Raw genomic sequence first — 23,095 nt, forward strand, 5'->3', positions numbered from 1 at the left:
GGGAGCCCCGGAGCTTCCGCGCCTGCCAAGTTTTGCTCCGAAAGACTTTCGGAGGAGGGAGCTTGCGGTGCGTTCTGGGAAAGTTGCTGGGCTAGCTCTTTTGTTTCCAGCCTGAGCGTTGCGTTAGGTCTCCCGAGGGTCTTCTGAGGCACCGCGGCTCCGGGGTTCTGGTTTCCTGGCTCTCCGCAGGGAAGCCTCCTCTTCGTACCTCGTTTTTTGGCTCGTGGGGGGTCCTCCCACCGCTGGCCGACGCAGCCAGCATGTCCGGGGTGCGCGCAGTAAGGATCAGCATCGAATCGGCCTGCGAGAAGCAGGTCCATGAGGTGGGCCTGGATGGCACCGAGACGTACCTGCCGCCGCTGTCCATGTCGCAGAATCTGGCGCGTCTGGCCCAGCGGATAGACTTCAGCCAGGGTTCGGGCTCCGAGGAGGAGGAGGCGGCGGGGACCGAGGGCGACGCGCAGGACTGGCCGGGCGCTGGCTCCAGCGCAGACCAGGACGACGAGGAAGGTAAAGTCTGCATCCGCTGCCCTACTCTGCCGGTCTGGGTCCCAGCACCCGCGCGGGCCTCGGCCTCTCCCGCGATGGGCGTGATCTTGTGCGTGCGAGAACTTTTGAGTGTCCCTCTAGCGGAAGCGTAAGGATACTTGGTCGTCATCTTTTTGTTGCTGCCGGACAAGGTAGGACACGACTTTACGCAATACTCCTGCGGGTCTCCTTGAGTGGCAGCGTTTGAGACACTGTCAAACCGTGAAATGTTTAAATGAATGCTTCTCTGTAGAGCGCCTTTAATGTGGCACACTTAGTGGCTAAGAGCCCTAGATCGGGGCTGTACCCCTTGCCGGCTGTGTGACCTTGGGCGAGTTACTTTGCATCTTTGTGCAGTGTGAATGATGATAGTAGCACCTACAGAAAAGACGTCTGTTTTGACTGAAATGTGTGACGAGGTCCAAGAGGTAGGCGGGTCCATATCGTGTAGAGCCCAGTAGGCCAGGATAAGCGTTTGACTAGTGTTAAGACCACTGAAAGCTTTTGCTGGATAAGTAGAGACATGATTTTGTTAAAGGTTACTCTAGATGCTTTCCAGTAAATGAATTATAGGGAAAGCAAAACTGGAAGGGAGGAGACTAGTTAGGAGGGAAGTGAAGAAACAATGAGTGGGTTTCGGATTCTTACTATTGTCAAGGATTTTTGAAAAAAAAAATCAATTCTTAATTTAGTTATGCAGCAGACCTAGTGTAAATGGGAATTTAAAGATGTCATTTCAGGGCAGTGCTGTTAGGATTATTAGGGGTCCATTTGCGAAAAAAGATAAATACTACTTTATACCTCACATAAAAATTATTTCCACAATAATTTTTGAGGATTGAGGTGCCAAATGAAGAAAGTAAAACAAAGTGTTAGAAGAAATAGTGAAAGAATAATTGCATTATTCTGGGAGTAGGATAGATCTTAATTTAGGAAATAACAGGACAGGCATGGTGGCTTACACCGGTAGTCCCAACATTTTGGGAGGCCAAAGTGGAAGGATCGCTTGAGCCCAGATTTCAAGACCAGCCTGAGCAACATAGGGAGCTCCTGTCTCTACAAATTAAAAAAATTAGCTGGGCGTGGTGGTGCACGTCTGTGGTCCCAGCTACTGGGGAGGCTGAGGGAGGAGGATGGATTGAGCCAGTGAGATCAAGGCTGCAGTGAGCTATGATTGTGCCACCGCACTGCAGCCTGGGTAACAGAACAAGACCCTAACATCCACACACACAACCATACACTCACCCACCTACCTTACAAAGTATAGATATATTACTTACATAAAATTTAAAAATAATGGGAAAAGATGCCATAAGCAAAGTAAAAAGATAAAATGACAGACTGGGGGAAGTTCTACACATACAACACAAATTTAGTTGATATCTTCTATATTCAAAAAGTCCCTTGAGACTGAAAAGAAAATGATGACACTTTGGAAAAATAGGCCAAAGGTATAAACAGCTCATAGAGTAGAGACTTCAGATACCAATAAACAGAACATAGACTCAATCTCATTACTAGGGACTGGGAAATTAAAACATGATTAAGATACTCTTTCCATGCACAAAATTGACAGAAATTGAAAAGATTGTTAATATTCAGGGTTAGGAATGTGAACTGGTAGTGATTTTGAAAGACAATTTGGCAGTTTAATATGTGCCAAAATTTAATTTTAACTTTTTTTGATTTGTTTTGTTTTGTTTACAGAGTCTTGCTCTGTCGCCCAGGCTGGAGTGTAGTGGTGCAATCTCGGCTCACTGCAACCCCTGCCTCCTGGCAGATTCAAAACGATTCTCCCACTTCAGCTTCCCTAGTATGTGGGACTATAGGCGTGCGGCACCATGCCTGGCTAATTTTTGTATTTTTAGTAGAGATAGGGTTTGACCATGTTGGCCAGGCTGGTCTTAAATACCCGATCTCAGGTGATCCACCCTGCCTCGGCCTCCCAAAGTCCTGGGATTACAGGCCTGAGCCACTGCTCCCAGCCGAAACTTTTAAATGTATATCTCCTTTGATTCACTATTACCACGACTAAAAATTTAACCTGCAGAAAAAGGTGCACATATACAGGGTATATATTCAAGGTGTTTACCACTGCTAGCATTGTTGGAAGCAGTTTACTTGTTGGAAGCAATCTACATGTCCATTAAATACAAGTGGTTAAACATACCGTACATCCATGTTCCAGAATATCATACAGTGTTAAAAGAATTAAGTAGACTCATAAGTGCTAACATGGAAGTGTCTCTAGGAAATATTAAGTGGGGGCGGGGAAAAAGCAAGTAATAGAAAATTGGAAATAGATATATGTAAGTGCATAGAAAAACCTTTGAAAGGGTGCACTCATCGGGGCCGGGCACAGTGGCCCACGCCTGTAATCCCAGCACTTTCAGAGGCCGGGGTGGGCGGATCACGAGGTCAGGAGATGGAGACCATCCTTGGCTAACATGGTGAAACCCCGTCTCTACTAAAAATACAAAAAATTAGCTGGGTGTAGTGGCGGGCACCTGTAGTCCCAGCTACTGGGGAGGCTGAGGCAGGAGAATGGCATGAACCCGGGAGGTGGAGCTTGCAGTGAGCCGAGATCGCGCCACTGCACTCCAGCTTAGGTGGGTGACAGAGCAAGACTTTGTCTCAAAAAAAAAAAAGAAAAGAAAGGGTACACTCCATCTGTTAATAGTGGTTACCTCTCAGGAGGGGAGAGAATCGGTTGGGGAATGAAGGAAAACTTTCACTTTTTACCCTCTAATTCTTTATCATGTGAACTCTATATAGTGAATGTTCATGTATTTAATCACAATACTTTTTTTAATGGTTAAAAGGAAGATATGCTAATAGTGGCTGGTTTACAGGTCATTTTCGTTTTGTACTTTAATGTATTTTGGAAATGTTGTGCAATTGTAAATTCAAGTTCTAAAAACTGTAAGAAGATTATTAAAAAGGTTTACATAAATTTGAAAAGATATTTGAGTCTATAATGTTGTAATGATAAATTTAACCTGTGGAAATAGATGTCATATTCATTTTGCGATTGTAGGAATGATAATGTGAATGTTAACAAAGATTTAAGAAACGGTAGAGGAGATGGCAAATAAGAGAACAATTTGAAATTAAATTAATTATTTCTCCTTTTAGTACTTTTTAAACCTAAGTGAGCTGTCTGCCATTCAATGTAACGAATACTTCTGTATTTCTTTTTTTTCTCTGTCTCTTTTTAGGAGTGGTAAAATTTCAGCCTTCCCTTTGGCCTTGGGACTCAGTGAGGAACAATTTGAGAAGTGCCCTGACAGAGATGTGTGTTCTCTATGACGTTCTCAGTATTGTTAGGGATAAAAAATTTATGACTCTTGATCCTGTCTCGCAGGATGCACTTCCTCCAAAACAGGTATTTGTGGACTTTAATTGAATAATAAAATTTTATTTATTAAATCCCAGGACACTTTTTTGGCTTTGTGCCTGTTGTTCCATTTTCCTTTCTTGCAAAATTAAGTCCAGATGAAGATTTAAAGACTAGTCTAAAAGCCATACAACTGCATTTCCTTTATTTTTTTGTTATATACCTATGATCCTTGGAAGAGTTAAGTTTCATTAAGAATATAATACTTTTAAGGCCAGGCATGGTGGCTCACGCCTGTAATCCCAGCACTTTGGGAGGCTGAGGCGGGCAGATCACGAGGTCAGGAGATCGAGACCATCCTGGCTAATGCTGTGAAACCCTGTCTCTATTAAAAATAACAAAAATTAACCAGGCGTGGTGGTGGGCACCTGTAGTCCCAGCTACTCAGGAGGCTGAGGCAGGAGAATTGCTTGAGCCTGGGAGGTGGGGGTTGCAGTGAGCTGAGATTGCGCCACTGCACTCCAGCCTGGGTGACAGAGCGAGACTCCATTCCAAAAAAAAAAAGAATGTAATACTTTAAAGGTTACCAAATCTTAACAAATTATTATTGCCTGGGTCCTTGGTCTGTGATATATTACACAAAAATGTGATGATATAATAGCTTTGGAATCAGGTAGACCTGGATTCAAATCCTGCCTCTGCCTTCATTAACTGTGACCTTAAATTAAGCAAGTTATTTTCTCTTAAGTCCCTGTTTTTCCATCTAATCCTTCCTTCCCTTTTTTTTAGGGGATGGATTGGAAAAGTTAGGCCAAATTATGGAGCATATTGAGAGCTGGGTAGAATTGCTGCTATTTCATAAACAGTATATTCACTTTTTGAACATTTGAAGATGAAAGAGAAGCAACAGGAAGATGAGTTGGTGAATAGTCTGAAATCATTGAGGCTACTTGGGTCCTTAAGGAAAACAAGTGTCAAGACCATAACCAAATTAGTCATGGAGAGGAAGTAATGACTGTTAGAACCCATTTGTAAATAAAATTAATTGAATAGAATTACTCACATAGTAATAGTTTCAGAATCTAGAAACATTGTGCTGGGGGACTAATAGAGTTCCCTAAATCTGCATTCTTCATTTTACAGAGAGAAAACTAAAGCTTAAAGAGATTTGTAATATGTTCAAGTTGGTGTCAAGCCAGTAGTTAGAGAGCCAAGACTAGAACTCCAGCACCTAACTCATAGCCCCACTGCCTTTTCTACTATTCTGTGCTTTTCCCAGAAGGGAGTCTCCAGGAATTTCTTAATATCTCCAGGAACTCTTTTATTTACATTCCCTAATACGATCAAAAGATTATTTTGATATGTTTATGAAGCTTTTTATGTGATTTTTGACTCTCATACAGCCAGAAAACTGTATTAAACTGGATAGTAAAATATACACATTATGGTGATTGTGGGTATTTATCTATGTATTTATGATACATACATAGTGATTTCTGATCAGTTTTCCAAAACATTAGGATTCAGTGAAGTACATTTAATATTAACAATGGCAGGGCGCGGTGGCTGATGCCTGTAATTCCAACACTTTGGGGAGCCAAAGCAGGAAGCCAGGAGTTTGAGACTATCCCAGGCAACATAGCAAGGCCCTGTCGCTACCAAAAAAAAAAAAAAAAGCCAGGCTTAGTGTTGCACATCTGGAGTCCCAGCTTCTTAGGAAGCTGAAGCGGGAGGATCGCTTGAGCCAGTAGGTCAAGGCTATGGTGAGCCAAGATGGTGCTACTGCATTCTAGCCTGGGTGACAGAACAAGACTCCATCTCAAAAGAAAAAAAGTTAATGCTGTGTGATTTTAGTCCTAATTCCAAAAGCACTTTAATAGCTTATGGTAAGATACAAAATATGGTAAGCTACAAAATACAAGATAATTTTACAGTTATACCCATTGCAGTCATTCATTCATTCTTTCATTAAATCAAATATTATGTGCCAGGCATTGTTCTAGGGTTTGTGGATATAGCGGTTTCTGCCATCATGCAGGTTACCATTGAAGCAGAGATTATAGATGTTAATCAGAAGTATAATGAGTACCAGAAAGGTTATATATAACTATATGTGTATGTGTACAGGATAGGGGGCAGGCAATATATAAGGAGAAGAATGGCAGTACATTAAGAGGGGATCCTAACAGGCTGGACAGAGTTGATGCAATGGTAAGTTCTGACCAGAGGCCATTGTAGTGTTTTTGGTTTAACATAAGTAAAGCTTTGAGTGAGTTGGACAAAGAAATAGGTTAAGGTTATTATTTTATTAAAAACACTATTATGTGTACTTGCCCCTCCTTTTTGCTTTTCGTTCACTTCATTTTATTATTGATAAATTGTGTAATTTTAGAGTCATTTAAAAATCCTGCAGAACTGCGTGTTTGGGTTGTTTTTGATAGAATCCTCAGACGTTGCAATTGATATCTAAAAAGAAGTCACTTGCTGGAGCAGCACAAATCCTATTGAAGGGGGCAGAAAGACTGACTAAATCAGTTACCGAAAACCAAGAAAACAAGCTACAAAGAGACTTCAATTCTGAGCTTTTGCGATTACGGCAACACTGGAAACTTCGAAAAGTTGGAGATAAAATTCTCGGAGATCTGAGCTACAGAAGTGCAGGTATGAATAATTATTAAAAACTATACTTTCTGGCCAGGCGCAGTGACTCATGCATGTAATCCTAGCACTTTGGAAGGCCAAGGCGGGTGGATCACTTGAGGCCAGGAGTTCAAGATGAGCCCAGGCAACATGGCAAAACCCCATCTCTACCAAAAATGCAAAAACTTAGCCAGGCGTGGTAACATGCACCTGTAATCCTAGCTACTTGGGAGGCTGAGGCACGAGAATTGCTTGAACCCAGGAGGTGGAGGTTGCAGTGAACCAAGATCGCACCATTGCACTCCAGCCTGGGGGACAGAGCGAGACTCCATCTCAAAAAATATATATATATATATTATTTCTCAGCTATGTGTTATGTTTCAAAATTTTAATTTCTGTTCATATAAGCCAAAACCACTCTTATCAGAGCCTTATAATAAATAGCCTAGTTTCTATTTCAAAACCTTTTAGGTACACTTAACAAAGTTCAAAGATGGGGTTTATGTGCTGGCACACCGTGAAGCATAATTGACTTTTTAGTTAGAAATGAAGTAGAACTACACTCCTCAATCAAGGCCTTACCTGTAACCCTTAAAAACTGAACATGGCCGGGTGCAGTGGCTCACACCTGTAATCCTAGCACTTTGGGAGGCTGAGGTGGGCAGATTGCTTGAGCTTAGGAATTCGATACCAGCCTGGGCAACATGGCAAAACTTCATCTCTACAAAAAATACAAAAATTAGCTGGGCGTGGTGTTGCATGCCTGTTAGTCCCAGCTACACAGGAGGCTGAGGCAGGATGATCCTTGAGCCCAGGAGGTCAAGGCTGCAGAGAGCTGAGATTGCACCACTGCATTCCAGCCTGACCTTGTCTCAAAAAAAACCCCAAAAAAACAAACAAACGAAAACTGGACATGATGGAAGTGTTCTTCTGAGAATTTAAAAAAAAAATGGACATGAAAGGAAGAAAGAAACTTTCTATTCTTTACCCTTTCTTTTCCCATTAATCTGCTCAGCTGTTTTTATGTCCTGAGTGAAGAGAAAGGGTGGCGAAAAGGTTTGCTCTCCTTTTTCCCACCAAACTAGGGCTACAACACTAACTTAGGGAATGCAACTTTTGGGGGCATACTGAAGTTTGATGATGTTGACTTCATATTTTTTGATACAAATTTTTAGTTGTTGAGCTATAATAAATAGTAGGTTTTACAAGGTAATAATGGCAATGTTTTATAAGCTGCTGAGGCAATCAGAGGGGCTGGGTATATGGAAAAACTTCATAGCTCAATGGGGTAAAAGCTGTGAATATCAGGGGAGGAGGCAAGAAGTCTTGGCTTTGATAGTTGAGATAATGGTAGAGTGATATCTGAAAGATTATTTGCCAGAGTAAGCTATCATTATCCTAAAATTAAAAAAAGGTTAAGGTGGTTAAGTCAAATACTGGAGGACTGACATGCTTCAGCATTAATATTAATTGGGGTAGTTTGAATCCCAAAGGTTAAATCTCATTATAAAGATGAATTAAAGATGACAAGACCGTTTAAAAATTTTAATAGGTGGTCTGTAGAAGCAGTGCTTTCTGGTTTGGGGTATTTTCTTTTCCACAAATAATTTGTGTGCAGGAACTTTAATTCTTTCTTTGGGGTAGTCACTCATGATTATGAAAGGATTTGATCACATTGTTTTTAATTGCAAGAAAATCTTTAACATCTTCCCTTGTTATAAAACCAGTTACATTGAACCACCTATTTCTTATGTAATTCAATGGCCCAGAACAACTTACCCAAACTTCTGAACTACACAAAAACACATCACATAAAATCTAGGAACTGGGCTGGGCATGGGAGCTCACACCTGTAATCTCAGCACTTTGGGAGGCCAAGGTGGGAGGATTGCTTGAGCCCAGGAGTTCAAGACCGGACTGGACAACATAGACCCTATCTCTAAAAAGAAAAAAAAACTTAAAAATTAGCTGGGTGTGATGGCATGTACCTGTAGTCCTAGTTACTTGGGAGGCTGAAGTGGGAGGATTGTTAAATCCTAGGAGTTTGAGGCTGCAGTGAACTATGATTACACCACCACACTGCAGCCTGGAAGACAGAGGGAGACCTTGTCTCTAAAAAGATAATAAAAAATAAAAAATCTAGGAAACTGGTTGAAAAAAAGATGTTATGTGCGCTATCCTCTGTCTTCCTGTTGTTGGATGCAGAGCACATAGTTGAAGTAGAGAGGCTAAGCTCCAGAAATATTTCATCCCCAAGGTTTCATTTCTAGGAGTACATCTCTTTTTTTTTTTTTTTTTGAGACAGGTTTCGCTCTTGTTGCTCAGGCTGGAGGGCAATGGCGCAATCTCAGCTCACCACAACCTCCATCTCCTGGGTTCAAGCAATTCTCCTGCCTTAGCCTCCCGAGTAGCTGGGATTACGGGCATGCGCCACCACGCCCAGCTAATTTTGTATTTTTAGTAGAGACGGGGATTTCTCCATGTTGGTCATGGCTGGTCTTGAACTCCTGACCTCAGGTGATCCACCCGCCTCATCCTCCCAAAGTGCTGGGATTACAGGCATGAGCCACCACGCCCGCCCTGTGAGTACACCCATTTTTATCAATACTCCATCAGAATAAAACACTTTGGATTTTCTGTGGAATTCTTATTATAATGATGTCATTAGACTAAGAAGTGTTTTTTTTTTTTTTTTTAAGGTAAATAACCCCCCCCCCCCCCACCATTATCTTTCTTTGCTTTGTTCACCACTCCTCACTCTTTCCCCTCAAAACATATGTTTTTTAGTGGGGACTTATTTGTGGATTCAGTGATGTGGATGTGAAGTATTATATACTTAATAATGTGTGTCAGAATAATATGTTAACTGTTTTTTATTTTCCTATTTTTAATACAACATTAGGATCTCTCTTTCCTCATCATGGTACATTTGAAGTAATAAAGAATACAGATCTCGATCTGGATAAAAAGATACCTGAAGATTACTGTCCTCTTGATGTCCAAATTCCTAGTGATTTAGAGGGGTCTGCATATATCAAGGTATTTGTCAAAATATTTTTCAAGTAATTTCTTATGAATAGCCTGAAGTTAATTTGTTAACTTTTTTTGTTTTTGTTGTCATACAGGTTTCAATACAAAAACAGGCTCCAGATATAGGTGACCTCGGCACAGTTAACCTCTTCAAACGACCTTTGCCCAAATCCAAACCAGGTATGGTTATGTTCTGTCCTCTAATTTCTGGTCTTATTTGAGCTGACATTTTAAAATAAACTGAAGATAAATATGGGTAGGAAAAATAGATATTTTGAAGTAAGAACAATTCAAAATATACTTCTAAAATTTGTCAATAAACCATTAGTGAATAGCTGTGCAATTTTTTTTTTTTTTTTCTGAGACCGAGTTTCTCTCTTGTTGCCCAGGCTAGAGTGCAATGGCGCAATCTCGGCTCACCACAACCTCTGCCTCCCAGGTTCAAGTGATTCTCCTGCCTCAGCCTCCTGAGTAGCTGGGATTACAGGCATGTGCCACCATTCCCGGCTAATTTTGTGTTTTTAGTAGAGATGAGGTTTCTCCATGTTGGTCAGGCTGATCTCCAACACCCAACCTCAGGTGATCAACCCACCTCAGGTGATCCACCCGCCTCAGCCTCCCAAAGTGCTAGGATTGCAGGCATGAGCCACCAGCAACTTATTTTTAAGATTGAATTTATTTACTGGTTTTCTCTGTTAAAGAAGTGAGATTTTTATATTTTGGAAAGAATATAGCTTTGCACAGTGGCAGTATCATACCCAATGAGGTTTATCCGTGGCATGATTATTGCTAATTGATACTTCCCTCTTCAGGAATTTGAACTTTCCTCTTCAGGAGTGAAAGATTGGGGTGGCGGGGAACTTCTCAATACCCTGCCAGGATGATTTGTAACACAGTTGGCATTGGCAATTTTTGACAGTCTCTATAGAGACTGAATAGGAAAAGAAAGAATATACTGTAATGTAGTGTTTTCCTAAACTTTTGTCATATGTATTCAGATCACCATTTAAACTAGTTAATGCATAATATGGTTAGATAATTGATACATATATTTCTTGTCTTTCAGGTTCCCCGCATTGGCAGACAAAATTAGAAGCGGCACAGAATGTTCTCTTATGTAAAGAAATTTTTGCACAGCTCTCTCGGGAAGCTGTTCAAATTAAATCACAAATCCCTCACATTGTGGTGAAAAACCAGATTATCTCTCAGCCCTTTCCGAGTAAGAGCAGCCCTTTTTCGACTTTATGAACAGGACTTTGTGTTTTGGGGAACAGGACAGAGAAGGTAGCTCTTAGGGTGTATTGGGAGAATAATGAGAGCAAAGAAATAGTGTGCTATCCATAGTGACAGCCAGTGAAGCATGTAACACAAACTACACTGTGGAATCTGTTCTGTCCTAAATAGTGTGACCCTTGGATTTTTAAGCTACATATTAAAAATTTGCACTTATGTAGTCATTATTGTGGTCAAGAGAAAAGAAAATTTGCACTAGCATAGCTAGTTATTTAGCGACAGTTGCTAAAGGAGATTTTTTCAGGGATCCTGCCTTATTTTCTAAATGAGAGGTCAATTTAAAAATGTTTACTCTTACGCCTGTCATCCCAGCACTATGGGAGGCCGAGGCGGGCATATCACCTGGGGTCAGGAGTTTGAAACCAGCCTGGCCAACGTGTTGAAATCCCATCTCTACTAAAACAAACAAACAAAAAAATTTTTTAAAAAAAGAGTTTACTCGTAATAGTCTCAAATTTATAGAAACTGGATTTTAATTATATTATTCAAAAGCAGGTAGACTTGCCCTGGAGATCAGTTTGTATTTAGCTTTGCACTTGTTTTTTACGTAAATTCTAAGGACTGTCATCTTAGAGGGAAGTAGGTTTTAGTGGTGAGAAATTCCATCCTACTTCTCATGGGAGCAGGGAAGACTAACAGTCTTTTACGCAGTAAGACTGGCTGCCTACTCTTATTTTAAAGGAAAAAACAAATTAATATATAGCTTTTTCACCAGTCTTTAGCCAGTTCAAGGGCAGCAGCCATATTATATGTCAACAGAATTTGAATTGTTAGAATACATGGTAGCTTATTATATTCATGAATTTTTTTTTTTTTTTTTTGAGATGAAGTTTCCGTTTTGTTGTCCAGGCTGGAGTGCAATGGCGTGATCTTGGCTCACGGCAACCTGTCCACCTCCCGGGTCCAAGCAATTCTGCCTCAGCCTCCCAAGCAGCTGGGACTACAGGCACACGCCACCATGCCCAGCTAATTTTTTTGTGTGTTTAGTAGAGACAGGGTTTCACCATGTTGGCCAGGATGGTTTCAATCCCCTGACCTTATGATTCACCCGCCTTGGCCTCCCAACATGCTGGGATTACAGGTGTGAGCCACCGTAGCCAGCCAAATAGTAATCTTGATATACGGATGTTAATCATGAGGTCTGATCTTCAAGTTTAGAATATATCTTTTGAAAATGAACTATGATTATACTTTATGAAGACAGTTTGTACCTTTCCATATTTCAGGTTATTTACATCTGTCCTCCTTTTTATAAATAGGCTTGCAGTTATCTATTTCTTTGTGCCATTCCTCAAATGATAAGAAATCCCAAAAATTTGCTACTGAGAAGCAATGTCCAGAGGACCACCTTTATGTCCTAGAGCATAATTTGCATCTACTGATTAGAGAGGTAAGGAAATAAATGGTTTTCTTTGCACTCTGGTGAGCATGTCCAGGGCAGTGAGTATGCACAAAGTCCCCCTCGTCTGCTGAGTCTTGATTATTCACGTAGCAACGACATTCACTGTCTGATGTGAAAGATCCTTGCTTTGTGCTAGGGGAATACAGAGATGATCACAATACTGTCCCTGTTCCCAAACATACCTTCTAGTGGTAGAGATACACAGGTTTTAAAGTAGAGGTGTAAGAAACAGATGCTAAAGTGCAGAGGGAAGGGTGATTCTGACTAGGGGAGATAAGGGAAAATGTCTTGCCAGAGTCTGTGAACAGACTAGTTTTATTTTAGGACTTGTTCTACTTACAGATCATCTACAACTGTTTCCAGGGAGCTGGTTCACAGGCCAGGGTAATTTCAAAAGAATATCCTGTGAAATTTCATAGAATTATATATTACAGCCTCCCCCGCCCCACCCCAAAACCTGGTTCAGTTGATTGTGATGATGCAAGAGTTGTTTTTAAAAAACCCCTCAGGAGGTTCAGATAGGCAGCCGGGTTTGGGAACCTCTAATCTAGGGTATAGTGAAAGAACTATTTACTGATTGCATATGTTCTATTTATGAGACTCAATGAAGAGGATTGTTGTACATTTTAAAACTTGTAAAATAAAAAAGCTTGAGATCCTTTTGTGGTTCAAAAGCATGATTGGGCTTTCATGCTCATGCGTGAGTTGTGACTCCCTCAAACCTTATTAGGATGTGGGCGCATTACCCATCCGACATGAGAAAAGGAAAAAAGTTACAGCTTGAGAGGGACCCTTCTCTTTACAGTCTTGCATTATGTGTGACCTAGTAGATGCTAGCATTTTTCTCCAAGGTTGGATTGTTTTCATATGTGGTTCAAATCCATTCCTTTCAGTGTTTCTAAGATGTCAACCATGTTTTGATTAAATATTATGTAGCATTTACTATGTGGATATTGGTTATTTAAAATGGCTGTTTTTGTTAGTTTCATAAACAGACCTTGAGTTCCATCATGATGCCTCATCCAGCAAGTGCACCTTTTGGCCACAAGAGAATGAGACTTTCAGGTCCTCATGCTTTTGATAAAAATGAAATTAATTCATTACAGTCCAGTGAAGGGCTTCTGGAAAAAATAATTAAACAAGCAAAGCATATTTTTCTAAGGAGTAGGTAAGATTGAAAAAAGTTGCTGTTTTCTGTTTTTTCTTTGAAATTGCAGTGTGTTTTCTTCTATTATTTCATACACTTTTTTGGGATGCTTTAACTTTTTTATTTTAGGGAGAGGAAGTGGTAAGAGTTTATTTACACTCATAGACTGGGTCCTGTCAAGTCTGGGGAAGACTTAGATCCACTTCTGAGCTAACAGTGTATTCTTTCTAACTCTGTCACTTTTTTGCAAAGACAACTGACTAGGAATGTGCCTTACAACACCATACTTTCTTCAGTAACCCAGCTGTGAGACACTTATTTCTGAACTGATTTAAAGCTTTTTCTTGAGGGTTTCTGTATATTTTGTTTCTTGCACATTTTAGAGTTTGGAGGGCACTTTCCTTATGTTAACTTATTTAATCCTTATTCTTTGCGGCGGGTAGTATTAACCCTGTTTCTACTGATAAGATTCAGGCTTAAAGAAGTTATGCACCTAAAAATCAGATAATTAGAAACTGAGGGTTTGGTTAATTTAAATGATTCATGCTTTGGTTCTAAGTGTTGGCTGTTGATTAGTGTGTATAAGATTACTGGCTTTGGAGTTAGATTCCCAGGTTTTTAGCTCTGGATTTAGACTCCCAGGTTTTGTATCCCAGTTTATAGCTATGTGACCTTGGGCAAATTGCTTAACATTGCTAAACTTTTTTCTGTTTAAAAAATGAAAATAATAGTGCCTACCTAATAAGGTTAAGATTAAATGATATGTTAGTAAGATTAAATGATATAATTCATGAAAGCTCTTATTATAATGCTTCCTGTATAATGAACACTTGATAAATCTTATTTCTCATTTGTATTGATATTTTTATTTTTTTTGGAGTGTAAGGATTTGATTGTGCAAAAAATCTTTAGCTCCTCTTGAATATGATTATAATTTCATTACAGTAATGGGTCTAGATGTGGGTGTGTCCCAAGTCATTTGTTACCAGGGATCAAGTACTGACATTTATGAATGATTTATATTAGGTTTATACCATGGAATATCGAATATCCTTCTCACTCATTTCCTGATAAGCTTTTCTGAGTGGAAGAAAATAAATAGAGTTAAAGGGAATAAACCCATCATGAATCGTCATATAATCAGGGGTGTGTGATGAGAGTGTATTGTAATGTCAAGCCGAGAACCTACACATTCAAGCAGTATGAAAGGGTTCTTAGAGCTACCTCTGCCTTTATTTAAAGTCTGCCTTACACATAGTGGTAGTTTTAAAAAGTAGTTAGTTTAAAAATTTTCATAAAATTGATGAATCATTTATATTCCTATCATTTTGTATGGTGACTTTAAAAGTTTTTTAACCTCTTGTGTTTAAAAGAGCTGCTGCAACCATTGACAGCTTAGCAAGCCGAATTGAGGATCCTCAGATACAGGCTCATTGGTCAAATATCAATGATGTTTATGAATCTAGTGTGAAAGTTTTAATCACATCACAAGGCTATGAACAAATATGCAAGTAAGTGGCCAAAATAAAAGTTTTGTATTTAATATGTTAATTTGCTATTGATGTTTGCTGAGTAATTATATTAAGCATTTGGTTTTTATTTGCTAGGGTGGCATAACGTTTCTGTAAATTATATAAGCTGTAGAGTGTTTTTTTTTTTTTTTTTAGTAGGTGGAGTTTCACTTTTTTACCCAGGTTGGAGTGCAGTGATAATCATAGCTGACTACAGCCTCGAGCTCCTGGGTTCAAGGAATTCTTCTGCCTCAACCTCCTGAGTAGCTGGGACTATAGGCGTGTGCCCCCATGCCCAGCTAATTAAAAAAAATTTTTTTAAGAAACAGGTCCATGTTGCCCATGCTGGTCTTGAACTCCTGGACTCCAGCAATCCTGCTGTCCTGACCTCCCAAAGTGCTGGGATTACAGGCATGAGCCACCAATCCCGGCCCCTGTTTTTTTTGTTTTTTTGATGGCAATTAGTTCTTAGGAGAAAATTCATAAAGTCTGTTTTTAAACATTGTAAGAATGAGAGGTAAGAATGTCTGAAAACTAGTCTTTATTAAGTAAATGTCACATATTTGAGCTGGGGTAAACAATGAACCCCGGCACTGAGCAGAAGGCTGCCTTACCTCTTGAGACTCCAGGTCTGCCTCAGTTCTTGCCTGATGGTTATGGCAGGTCTAGTATATTTGAAGTGAATAGGGTCATTTGCATTCTAGCCTGTACACTCCATGTTATGCCTAAAACAACCTAAGTTTTATAGCTCTCATGACCTGGTGTTGATCCTGGGTCTAATCGAGTTCATGATTATGCCCTAAAAACTGGGTTGATAACTGTGTGTCTGTGAAGGAGGTAAGATGGTTTTTGTCCCCAGGCTTCATAGGAATGCAGTCTACTTGATTTACATTCACAAATCACAAGTTAATACAATTGGACAGTAGCCATTAAGGACTTTTTAGCCTACCTTTTGAGCCTCTTTGAAATTTAACACCTGACATTTGTCAGGGTCTGTGACTACGTTTTATTTTTAAAGTGTTAGTTGCTTTATTTCCTTTTTGTCTCAGTTTGTGTTTTTGAGATGGCGTCTCACAATGCTGTTGTCCAGGCTGATCTCAAACTCTTGGGCTCAAGCAGTCCTCCTGCCTCAGCCTCCTGTGTAGCTGGGACTACAGGTGTGCACTACCATACCCTTCTTAGTTGCTTTATTTCAGACAGACGTAACTAGCCACAGTAAAGCAAAGCATACTGTGAAACACAAAATAACGACCCTTAGGAGTAGGGGCAGAAAATACATTTATAATGCTATTGTTTTCTTTCTTTTTGATTTTTCCTATGTACAGTCATTCCCAATATAATGCTATTTTTAATGCAAAGGTTTTAATTCACTTAAAAAATGAAAACGTAGTAGATAAGTGTGAGAGCAGATGTAGAGTGTGAAAGAATACACAATGGGAAGGAAACTAGTCCTGAAACTTCCAGAGACAGATGATGGAATAAAGTAGAGTCATAGAGTTTTCTTCCCCTGTATCTAAAGAAATAATAAAATAATTGGGGTGATTTGAGGGTGGAGTGGGAGAAAGTAGGTGTTGAACATAGATGAAACAAGTTTGGATTGCATTTTTAACTTAAGACTGGGTGATGGGATTATAGGCTATCATTATATTATACTTCTGTTGGTGTTTATTATTTATTTGCCAGTAAGCCTTTTGCCCTCCTACTGTTTGTGTTTAAAATTTTCCTTAGTAAAAAGTTAAGAGACTGAGTGCAATGGAAAGGAAAAGAGAAAATTATAATCATTGAATTGTTTATACTTAGAACTAAGACTAAAACTGTGGGATTATGGTTACAGGTCCCAATGTAAACGTTGTAAACTTCCATGAAGAAAGGTTAGTGAAGATGTAGCCTTGACAGAATCAAGAGTGAAAGAGAAGTAGAAGGCAGTAGTAGAATGCCCTTTTCCTCATCTTCTATAGCTGGTGTATTAGGGTTCTCTAGAGGGACAAAACTAATGGAATGTATATATATATATACACACACACACACACATACACATAAAGGGGAGTTTATTAAGTATTAACTCACAGGATCAGAAGGTCCCACAATAGGCCATCTGCCGGCTGAGGAGCAAGGAGAGTCAGTCCAAGTTCCAAAACTAAAGAACTTGGAGTCTGTTGTTCAAGGGCAAGAAGCATCCAGCACGGGAGAAAGATGTAGGCTGGGAGGCTAGGCCAGTCTCTCTTTTCACATTTTTCTGCCTGTTTATATTCTAGCCCCACTGGCAGCTGATTAGATGGTGCCCACCCAGATTAAGGGTGGGTCTGCCTTTCCCAGCCCACTGACTTAAATGTTAATCTCGTTTGCACCCTCACGGACACACCTAGGACCAATACTCTGTATCCTTCAATCCAATCAAGTTGACAGTATTAACCATCACAGCTGGGCTCAACTTAGGCTATTGAAAGTTGAAAATAATTATCAGAATTCCTTTGGATCAATCATTTAAAACAGTTTCTTACACATCTTTCTAGGAAAGTCTGTGTATTTACAAGCATGTATATCCTACCTGTTCTTGTAACTGACCTCTCTTTAAAAAAATTTTTTTTTTACATATGCATGTAGAAGACATGTAACCCTACCTCTCTTACACAGTTTTGTATGCTTTCTAAAAACTTAATACACATAACAAAATTCACCATTTTAAAGTGGACACAGTTCAGTGGTCTTTAGTATATTCCCTATGTTGTATAACCATCATCATCTAATTATTGAACATTTCCATCACCCCAAAAAGAAACTCTACATATTAGCAGTCGTTTGTAATTTACGTGATTTTTAAACTCAGTAGTGTTTTAGTTCAACTTACTCAGGTAGGCTTAATGATCAGAATACAATGGGATCAGTTAGGAAGAACTGTATACAGGAAATGCTTTACAGAGTAGTAGACTCCTTTTATGTGGACTATTTTAACAAGGTTTAAAATATGTGGATTATTCTGCATTCTTCTGAGTTAAAATTATTCATGTGGCCATAAGGTCCAGAAATGCAGACAAGACACATAATAAATAATTTATTGCTCAGTAGTCATATATGAGTGAGTAAACATTATTTTGTTAGCACATAGATCTACCTCATTTTCTTCTTACAGCCTTTTTGTATTTCATTAATATGTCCCAAACTTTTAATCAGTCTTCTGTTGTTGAACATTTTTGTTGAGTACCAGCAAAATAATTTGTACATACACAGGCATATCAATTTATAGGGTAAAGTCCTACAAGTATAATTGCTGGGTTAAAAGAGAAGGACATTTGGCTGGGCACAGTGGATCATGCCTGTATCCCCAGCATTTTGGGCAGAGCACTTGAGGCCAGCCTGGCCAACATGATGAAACCCTGGCCCTGCTAAAAACAGAAAAATTAGCTGGGTGTGGTGGTACATGCCTGTAGTCCCAGCTACTTGGGAGGCTGAAGTGGGACAATCATTTGAACCCGGGAGACAGAGGTTGCAGTGAGCTGAGATTGCAACACTGCCTTTCAGCCTGGGTAATAGAGTGAGATCCTGTCTCAAAAAAAAAGATAAAATTTTTACTTAGTACTACCAAATTGTTCTTCAAAGTGGTTGCCACAAGTATGCATTCACCAATAGTGAGTGATAAGAAACCCTGTTCCTTCACACCTTGTTTTAAGAATTCTAAAATGTTGGTTAGATTAATATATCTTTAAGCCTTTTGAGTTTTGTTTTTCTTTGAGAAAACAATGTAAACTTTAGTTCATCAAAATTACAACTTAAGCCAGGCATGGTTGCACACACCTGAAGTCCCAGCTTCTCAGGAGGCTGAGGCGGGAGGATCACTCAACATCAGGATTTCAAGGATGCAGTGTGCTATGATGGCACCATGGATAAAACCACTGCATTCCAGCCTGGGCAACATAGCAAGACCCTGTCTCTTTTTTTTTTGAGATGGAGTTTTGCTCTGTCACCAGATTGGAGTGCAGTAGTGTGATCTTGGCTCACTGCAACCTCTGCCTCCCGGGTTCAAGCAATTCTCCTGCCTCAGCCTCCCAAATAGCTGGGACTACAGGTGTGTGCCACCATGCCCACCTGATTTTTGTATTTTTAGTAGGGGTTTCACCATGTTGGCCAGGGTAGTCTGGATCTCTTGACCTTGTGATCGCCCGCCTCAGCCTCCCAAAGTGCTGGGATTACAGGCGTGAGCCACTGCACCCAGCCTTTATTTTTTTTAATTAGAATTTTATGTAGACAATCACCAAAATGCTTTATTCTCAAATATTTGCTTTAAAACAAAGTTAGAAACGAGCTATTATCAAATGTGAGAGGACATAAAGCTGTTTTTTCCCGCATTTTGTTCATCTAGGTTATTAGGGGATTTCAAGTTTCTTGGACATATTACATGCTGAAATTTTAGAAGTTGCTTTGGAAGAGTGCAGTGATCTGCTTGTTATTTACTGGCTATTGTATGAGTTTCTTTATTTGACCTAAGCCAAATTAATGGAGTATATATATTCTGACTTGTTTGCCAATTATTTCAGTAAGAGAAGGTAAAGAGTTAACAAAACCGTTTCTCTTTCTGTATGAGAATTTGCTCTTTGGTTAATGCTGGCTCTAATCCCTTGGAAACCTGATAAGGAAAGATGTCATCTGTATTACTAGTCAACAATTGCTTATAGTAAAAATGATCTCAAATTGGTAAAATGCATCTGAACCAGGAGAAATTTTAAATAACTGATGGGAAAGCCTTTGGATTTTCCTGGATAGTGGTGACTTTTAAAACTGGGCTTGGCTTGTGGAAACCATGCCTATGGAGTTGTTACAAAAGCTTACGGCTCCTGTTAGGGCAGGTCCCACATATACCCAATGTGGATCTCATCTCCTTGCAACAAAGGTATTCTGCTGCTATATAGACAGTTGCATGGTCTGCTGGCAAGCTGTGGTCTCTTCAAATGCTTCTGGGTAGACTGGTACTCAGTGTGGTCTATGGTATTCTGGGGTGAGTCTGTTGAGTTGAACCTAAGAAGACCCCTGCATCTCCTCCATGGATGTTGGTGTGAGTAATTAAAACTTTTTTTTTTTTGGCCGGGTGCAGTGACTCAGGCCTGTAATCCCAGCACTTTGGGAGGCTGAGGCAGGTAGATCACTTCAGATCAGGAGTTCAAGACCAGCCTGGCCAACATGGTGAAATTCCGTCTCTACTAAAAATAATAAAAATTAGCCTGATGTGGTGGCGGGTGCCTGTAATCCCAGCTACTTCGGAGGCTGAGGCAGGAGACTCTCTTGAACTCAGGAGGCGGAGGTTGCAGTGAGCTGAGATCATGCCACTGCACTCCAGCCTGGGCAACAGGCTTTGAGACTTTGTCTAAAAAATAATAATAATTTCTAATTTGATGTAAAGGTTTATTATTTATGAAATTGTATAAGATAATTTTGAACATCTCTGATTTTTAGTATGTGTGTCTATAAAGGTCCATTCAACTGCAATTGAATATTGGAGTTGAGCAGATTCGAGTTGTACATAGAGATGGAAGAGTAATTACACTGTCTTATCAGGAGCAGGAGCTACAGGATTTTCTTCTGTCTCAGGTAACAGTTGCAGATTTTGTCTTAAGCCCCCTTAAATTCTGTTTAATTTCTAATGCACATTTTACAACCTGTTGGTTAATTGGAAGTACTGATAAGCTGTCCTAGGTTTTCACATAGTTTATGTTAAGATGAAGGACCAGTTCTGAGACTAGAAAGTTTTTTTTTCCCACATGTCATGTTTGTGAAGGTTTACAAAATCTCTAGGGTTTACAACATCTCCAGAGTTGTTGTAGAAACTGAAGAAAACTAGAGAAAGGGAGATCAGATAAAAAACTATAATGACCCTTATCCATAATAAATGAAGTAGTTGAATCTCAAGTCCAAGGTGCAGTATAGAAAGTGATGGGTCTGAGGCTGGGTATGGTGGTTTGCGCCTATAATCCCAGCACTTTGGGAGGCTAAAGCGAGAGTATCACTTCAGGTCAGGAGTTCAATACCAGCCTAGGCAACATAGCAAGACCCCCGTCTCCACAAAAATAGAAAATTAGGTGGATGTGTTGGTATGTACCTATAGTCATAGCTATTAGGGAGGCTGAGGCAGGAGGGTTGCCTGAGCCCGGGTGTTCAAGGTTACAGTGAGCTATAATACTTCACTGTACTTCAGCCCAGGGTGGCAGAGCAAGATACCATCTCTTTAAAAAAAAAAAAAAAAAGTGATGTGTTCTAGTTCCAGCTTTACGACAAACTTGCTTTGTGACATCAGACAAATTTCTAGCCCTTTCTTTTCATATCTAACAGTATTTTTCCTAATTTCTTCATGGAGTTTTTAATGACCCAGTGAAATACTGAATTGTGAGATAAAGGGTAGGTTTTTGAAATGCTAATGCAAGATACTATTTTTTTTCACATTAAAAAAATAGTAACAGTTTCCACCTCAGAAGCAATAATCTTATATACTGATTTGCTTCTTTGGTGCCAAGTAAATAAAATTCATTTGTTAGGTATGGCAGCTCTTGGCTGATTACGTCCAAATTGGCTTTGGTCACCTTAAGCACACACACAAAAATATATTAGAACACTATTGAGTAGGTCCCAGAATCAATGGGAGGTCTAGAGAACAAGGCTTCCAGATGGATAGGGATCAAAGCTAGATATGAGAACCATGGCCAGGGGAATGGCACTCATGCTGTCCCAGCACTACTGCCTTCAGCACTGGTGACAAAATGCATTCTAAATTGCCCCCATTGTATCAGTCAGAGTCTTAACAAGAAATAGGTGGCAGACTCAGGAGGATCTAAAGATCTATTTACAAAGATGTGGGTGTAGGTGAGCCACCAGGGATAGTGTGGTAACCTGCTGCTAGTAGTAGTAACCAGGTAACCAGGCCCCAGGGACTTAGTGGTCACCATTCCTAGGCCAAAGTTAAGAGGAAGGACAGATTACAAGAACCCTAAGCAGGAGAGTCATGTAGAACAGTCCATCTTGAGAAGCCCAACAACCAGTCAAGAGATACAACCAGCCTAGACAACCTCACAGGGAGGGTGCCAGGGGAATAAATACCCTGACCTCCCTCTTCCTTGCCATCCTGCTGGCTCCCATTGGATGGCTCCCATTACCTGAACCCAGCCCAAAGCCAGAGGATGTAAGAAGGTATTAATGTAACCACCTGTGTCAGCCTCCCAGGGCAGAAAATAAGGTAGACAGTGGATTTGAAAGGGCAAATGTTACACCATATTCAGTGATCTAGATGGTAGTCTTCAGTTGGCCAAATTTATGTCATATGTCTTTGCTTAAGCTGCCAGTGGGCAGAAGCAATTATCAGGCAACTTTAGCTTTTGCAGTGGAAGGTGAGTCCTATTCCCTCCCCCTAAGTTACACACAGGAGGATTCCTCAGACCTAAGATAGGGTTGCTGTACTAGTCAATGAGTACCCCAACAGAAGTTTACTTTATGGTCATGATGTTAAGTCACTGCAAATATCGCTGCTGATTGTCAGTCAAGTGTCCTTTTTCATTCACAGATGTCACAGCACCAGGTACATGCGGTTCAGCAACTCGCCAAGGTTATGGGCTGGCAAGTACTGAGCTTCAGTAATCATGTGGGACTTGGACCTATAGAGAGCATTGGTAATGCATCTGCCATCACGGTGGCCTCCCCGAGTGGTGACTATGCTATTTCAGGTACTTTCTGCCGCTTTGAATGAGAAGGGACCATTGGGAGTTTGGCTTTAACATTTAGTTTTAATAATTAAATATGGGTAAGAGTAATTTATCTCTGCAATAAATAAGTTAATATTGTATTTACACTGAATGTTTATTTGATCATAGCTATTATTCAGAGCAAGAGATTATTATTTCTCTTTCTAGTAATTATAATAAATGTTTAGATTGGCAGCACATTTTCCTGAGATAGTCTGAAAAGTATCATCAGCACTGTTACTCCTGCAGTCCCAAAGTTTAATGGATAAAAACTTTAAAAGAATATACTGCTGTAAACATGGGAAGAAAAATATCTGATCCTAAAAATAGTAAAGGGATGGAACAGAGAGGAGTATCTAATGCAAGATACTATTTTTTCACATTAAAAAATAGTAACAGTTTTTAAAATATTTTAAAATAAATAATTAAAAAATAATTTTAAGCCGGGCGCGGTGGCTCACGCTTGTAATCCCAGCACTTTGGGAGGCC

The 23,095-nt window shown here is 39.9% G+C and overlaps 1 protein-coding gene, 1 non-coding gene and 1 pseudogene across 2 annotated transcripts in view; all 3 read left to right on the forward strand.

Moving 5' to 3' along the window:
• The window catches only part of MED17 (mediator complex subunit 17), a 26,223-nt gene continuing 3,128 nt past the window's right edge, over positions 1-23,095 (forward strand). The window contains exons 1-11 of the mRNA XM_032167171.2: positions 1-510; positions 3,747-3,913; positions 6,307-6,526; positions 9,408-9,544; positions 9,631-9,715; positions 10,602-10,754; positions 12,088-12,218; positions 13,214-13,398; positions 14,751-14,888; positions 20,351-20,468; positions 22,429-22,588. Of these exons, the coding sequence (XP_032023062.1) occupies positions 261-510; positions 3,747-3,913; positions 6,307-6,526; positions 9,408-9,544; positions 9,631-9,715; positions 10,602-10,754; positions 12,088-12,218; positions 13,214-13,398; positions 14,751-14,888; positions 20,351-20,468; positions 22,429-22,588 (1,744 nt within the window). The 5' untranslated portion in view covers positions 1-260. The remainder of the gene's footprint in view (positions 511-3,746; positions 3,914-6,306; positions 6,527-9,407; positions 9,545-9,630; positions 9,716-10,601; positions 10,755-12,087; positions 12,219-13,213; positions 13,399-14,750; positions 14,889-20,350; positions 20,469-22,428; positions 22,589-23,095) is intronic.
• Positions 10,268-10,466, forward strand: LOC116477611 (U4 spliceosomal RNA; annotated as a pseudogene).
• LOC116477584 (small nucleolar RNA U13) lies at positions 12,886-12,986 on the forward strand. Its single transcript, XR_004250549.1, has one exon. It is a non-coding gene; the product is annotated as a small nucleolar RNA U13 (small nucleolar RNA).

The sequence above is a fragment of the Hylobates moloch genome, unplaced genomic scaffold (genome assembly GCF_009828535.3).
Source record: "Hylobates moloch isolate HMO894 unplaced genomic scaffold, HMol_V3 SCAFFOLD_11, whole genome shotgun sequence".
In the NCBI taxonomy this organism is placed as follows: Eukaryota; Metazoa; Chordata; class Mammalia; order Primates; family Hylobatidae; genus Hylobates; species Hylobates moloch.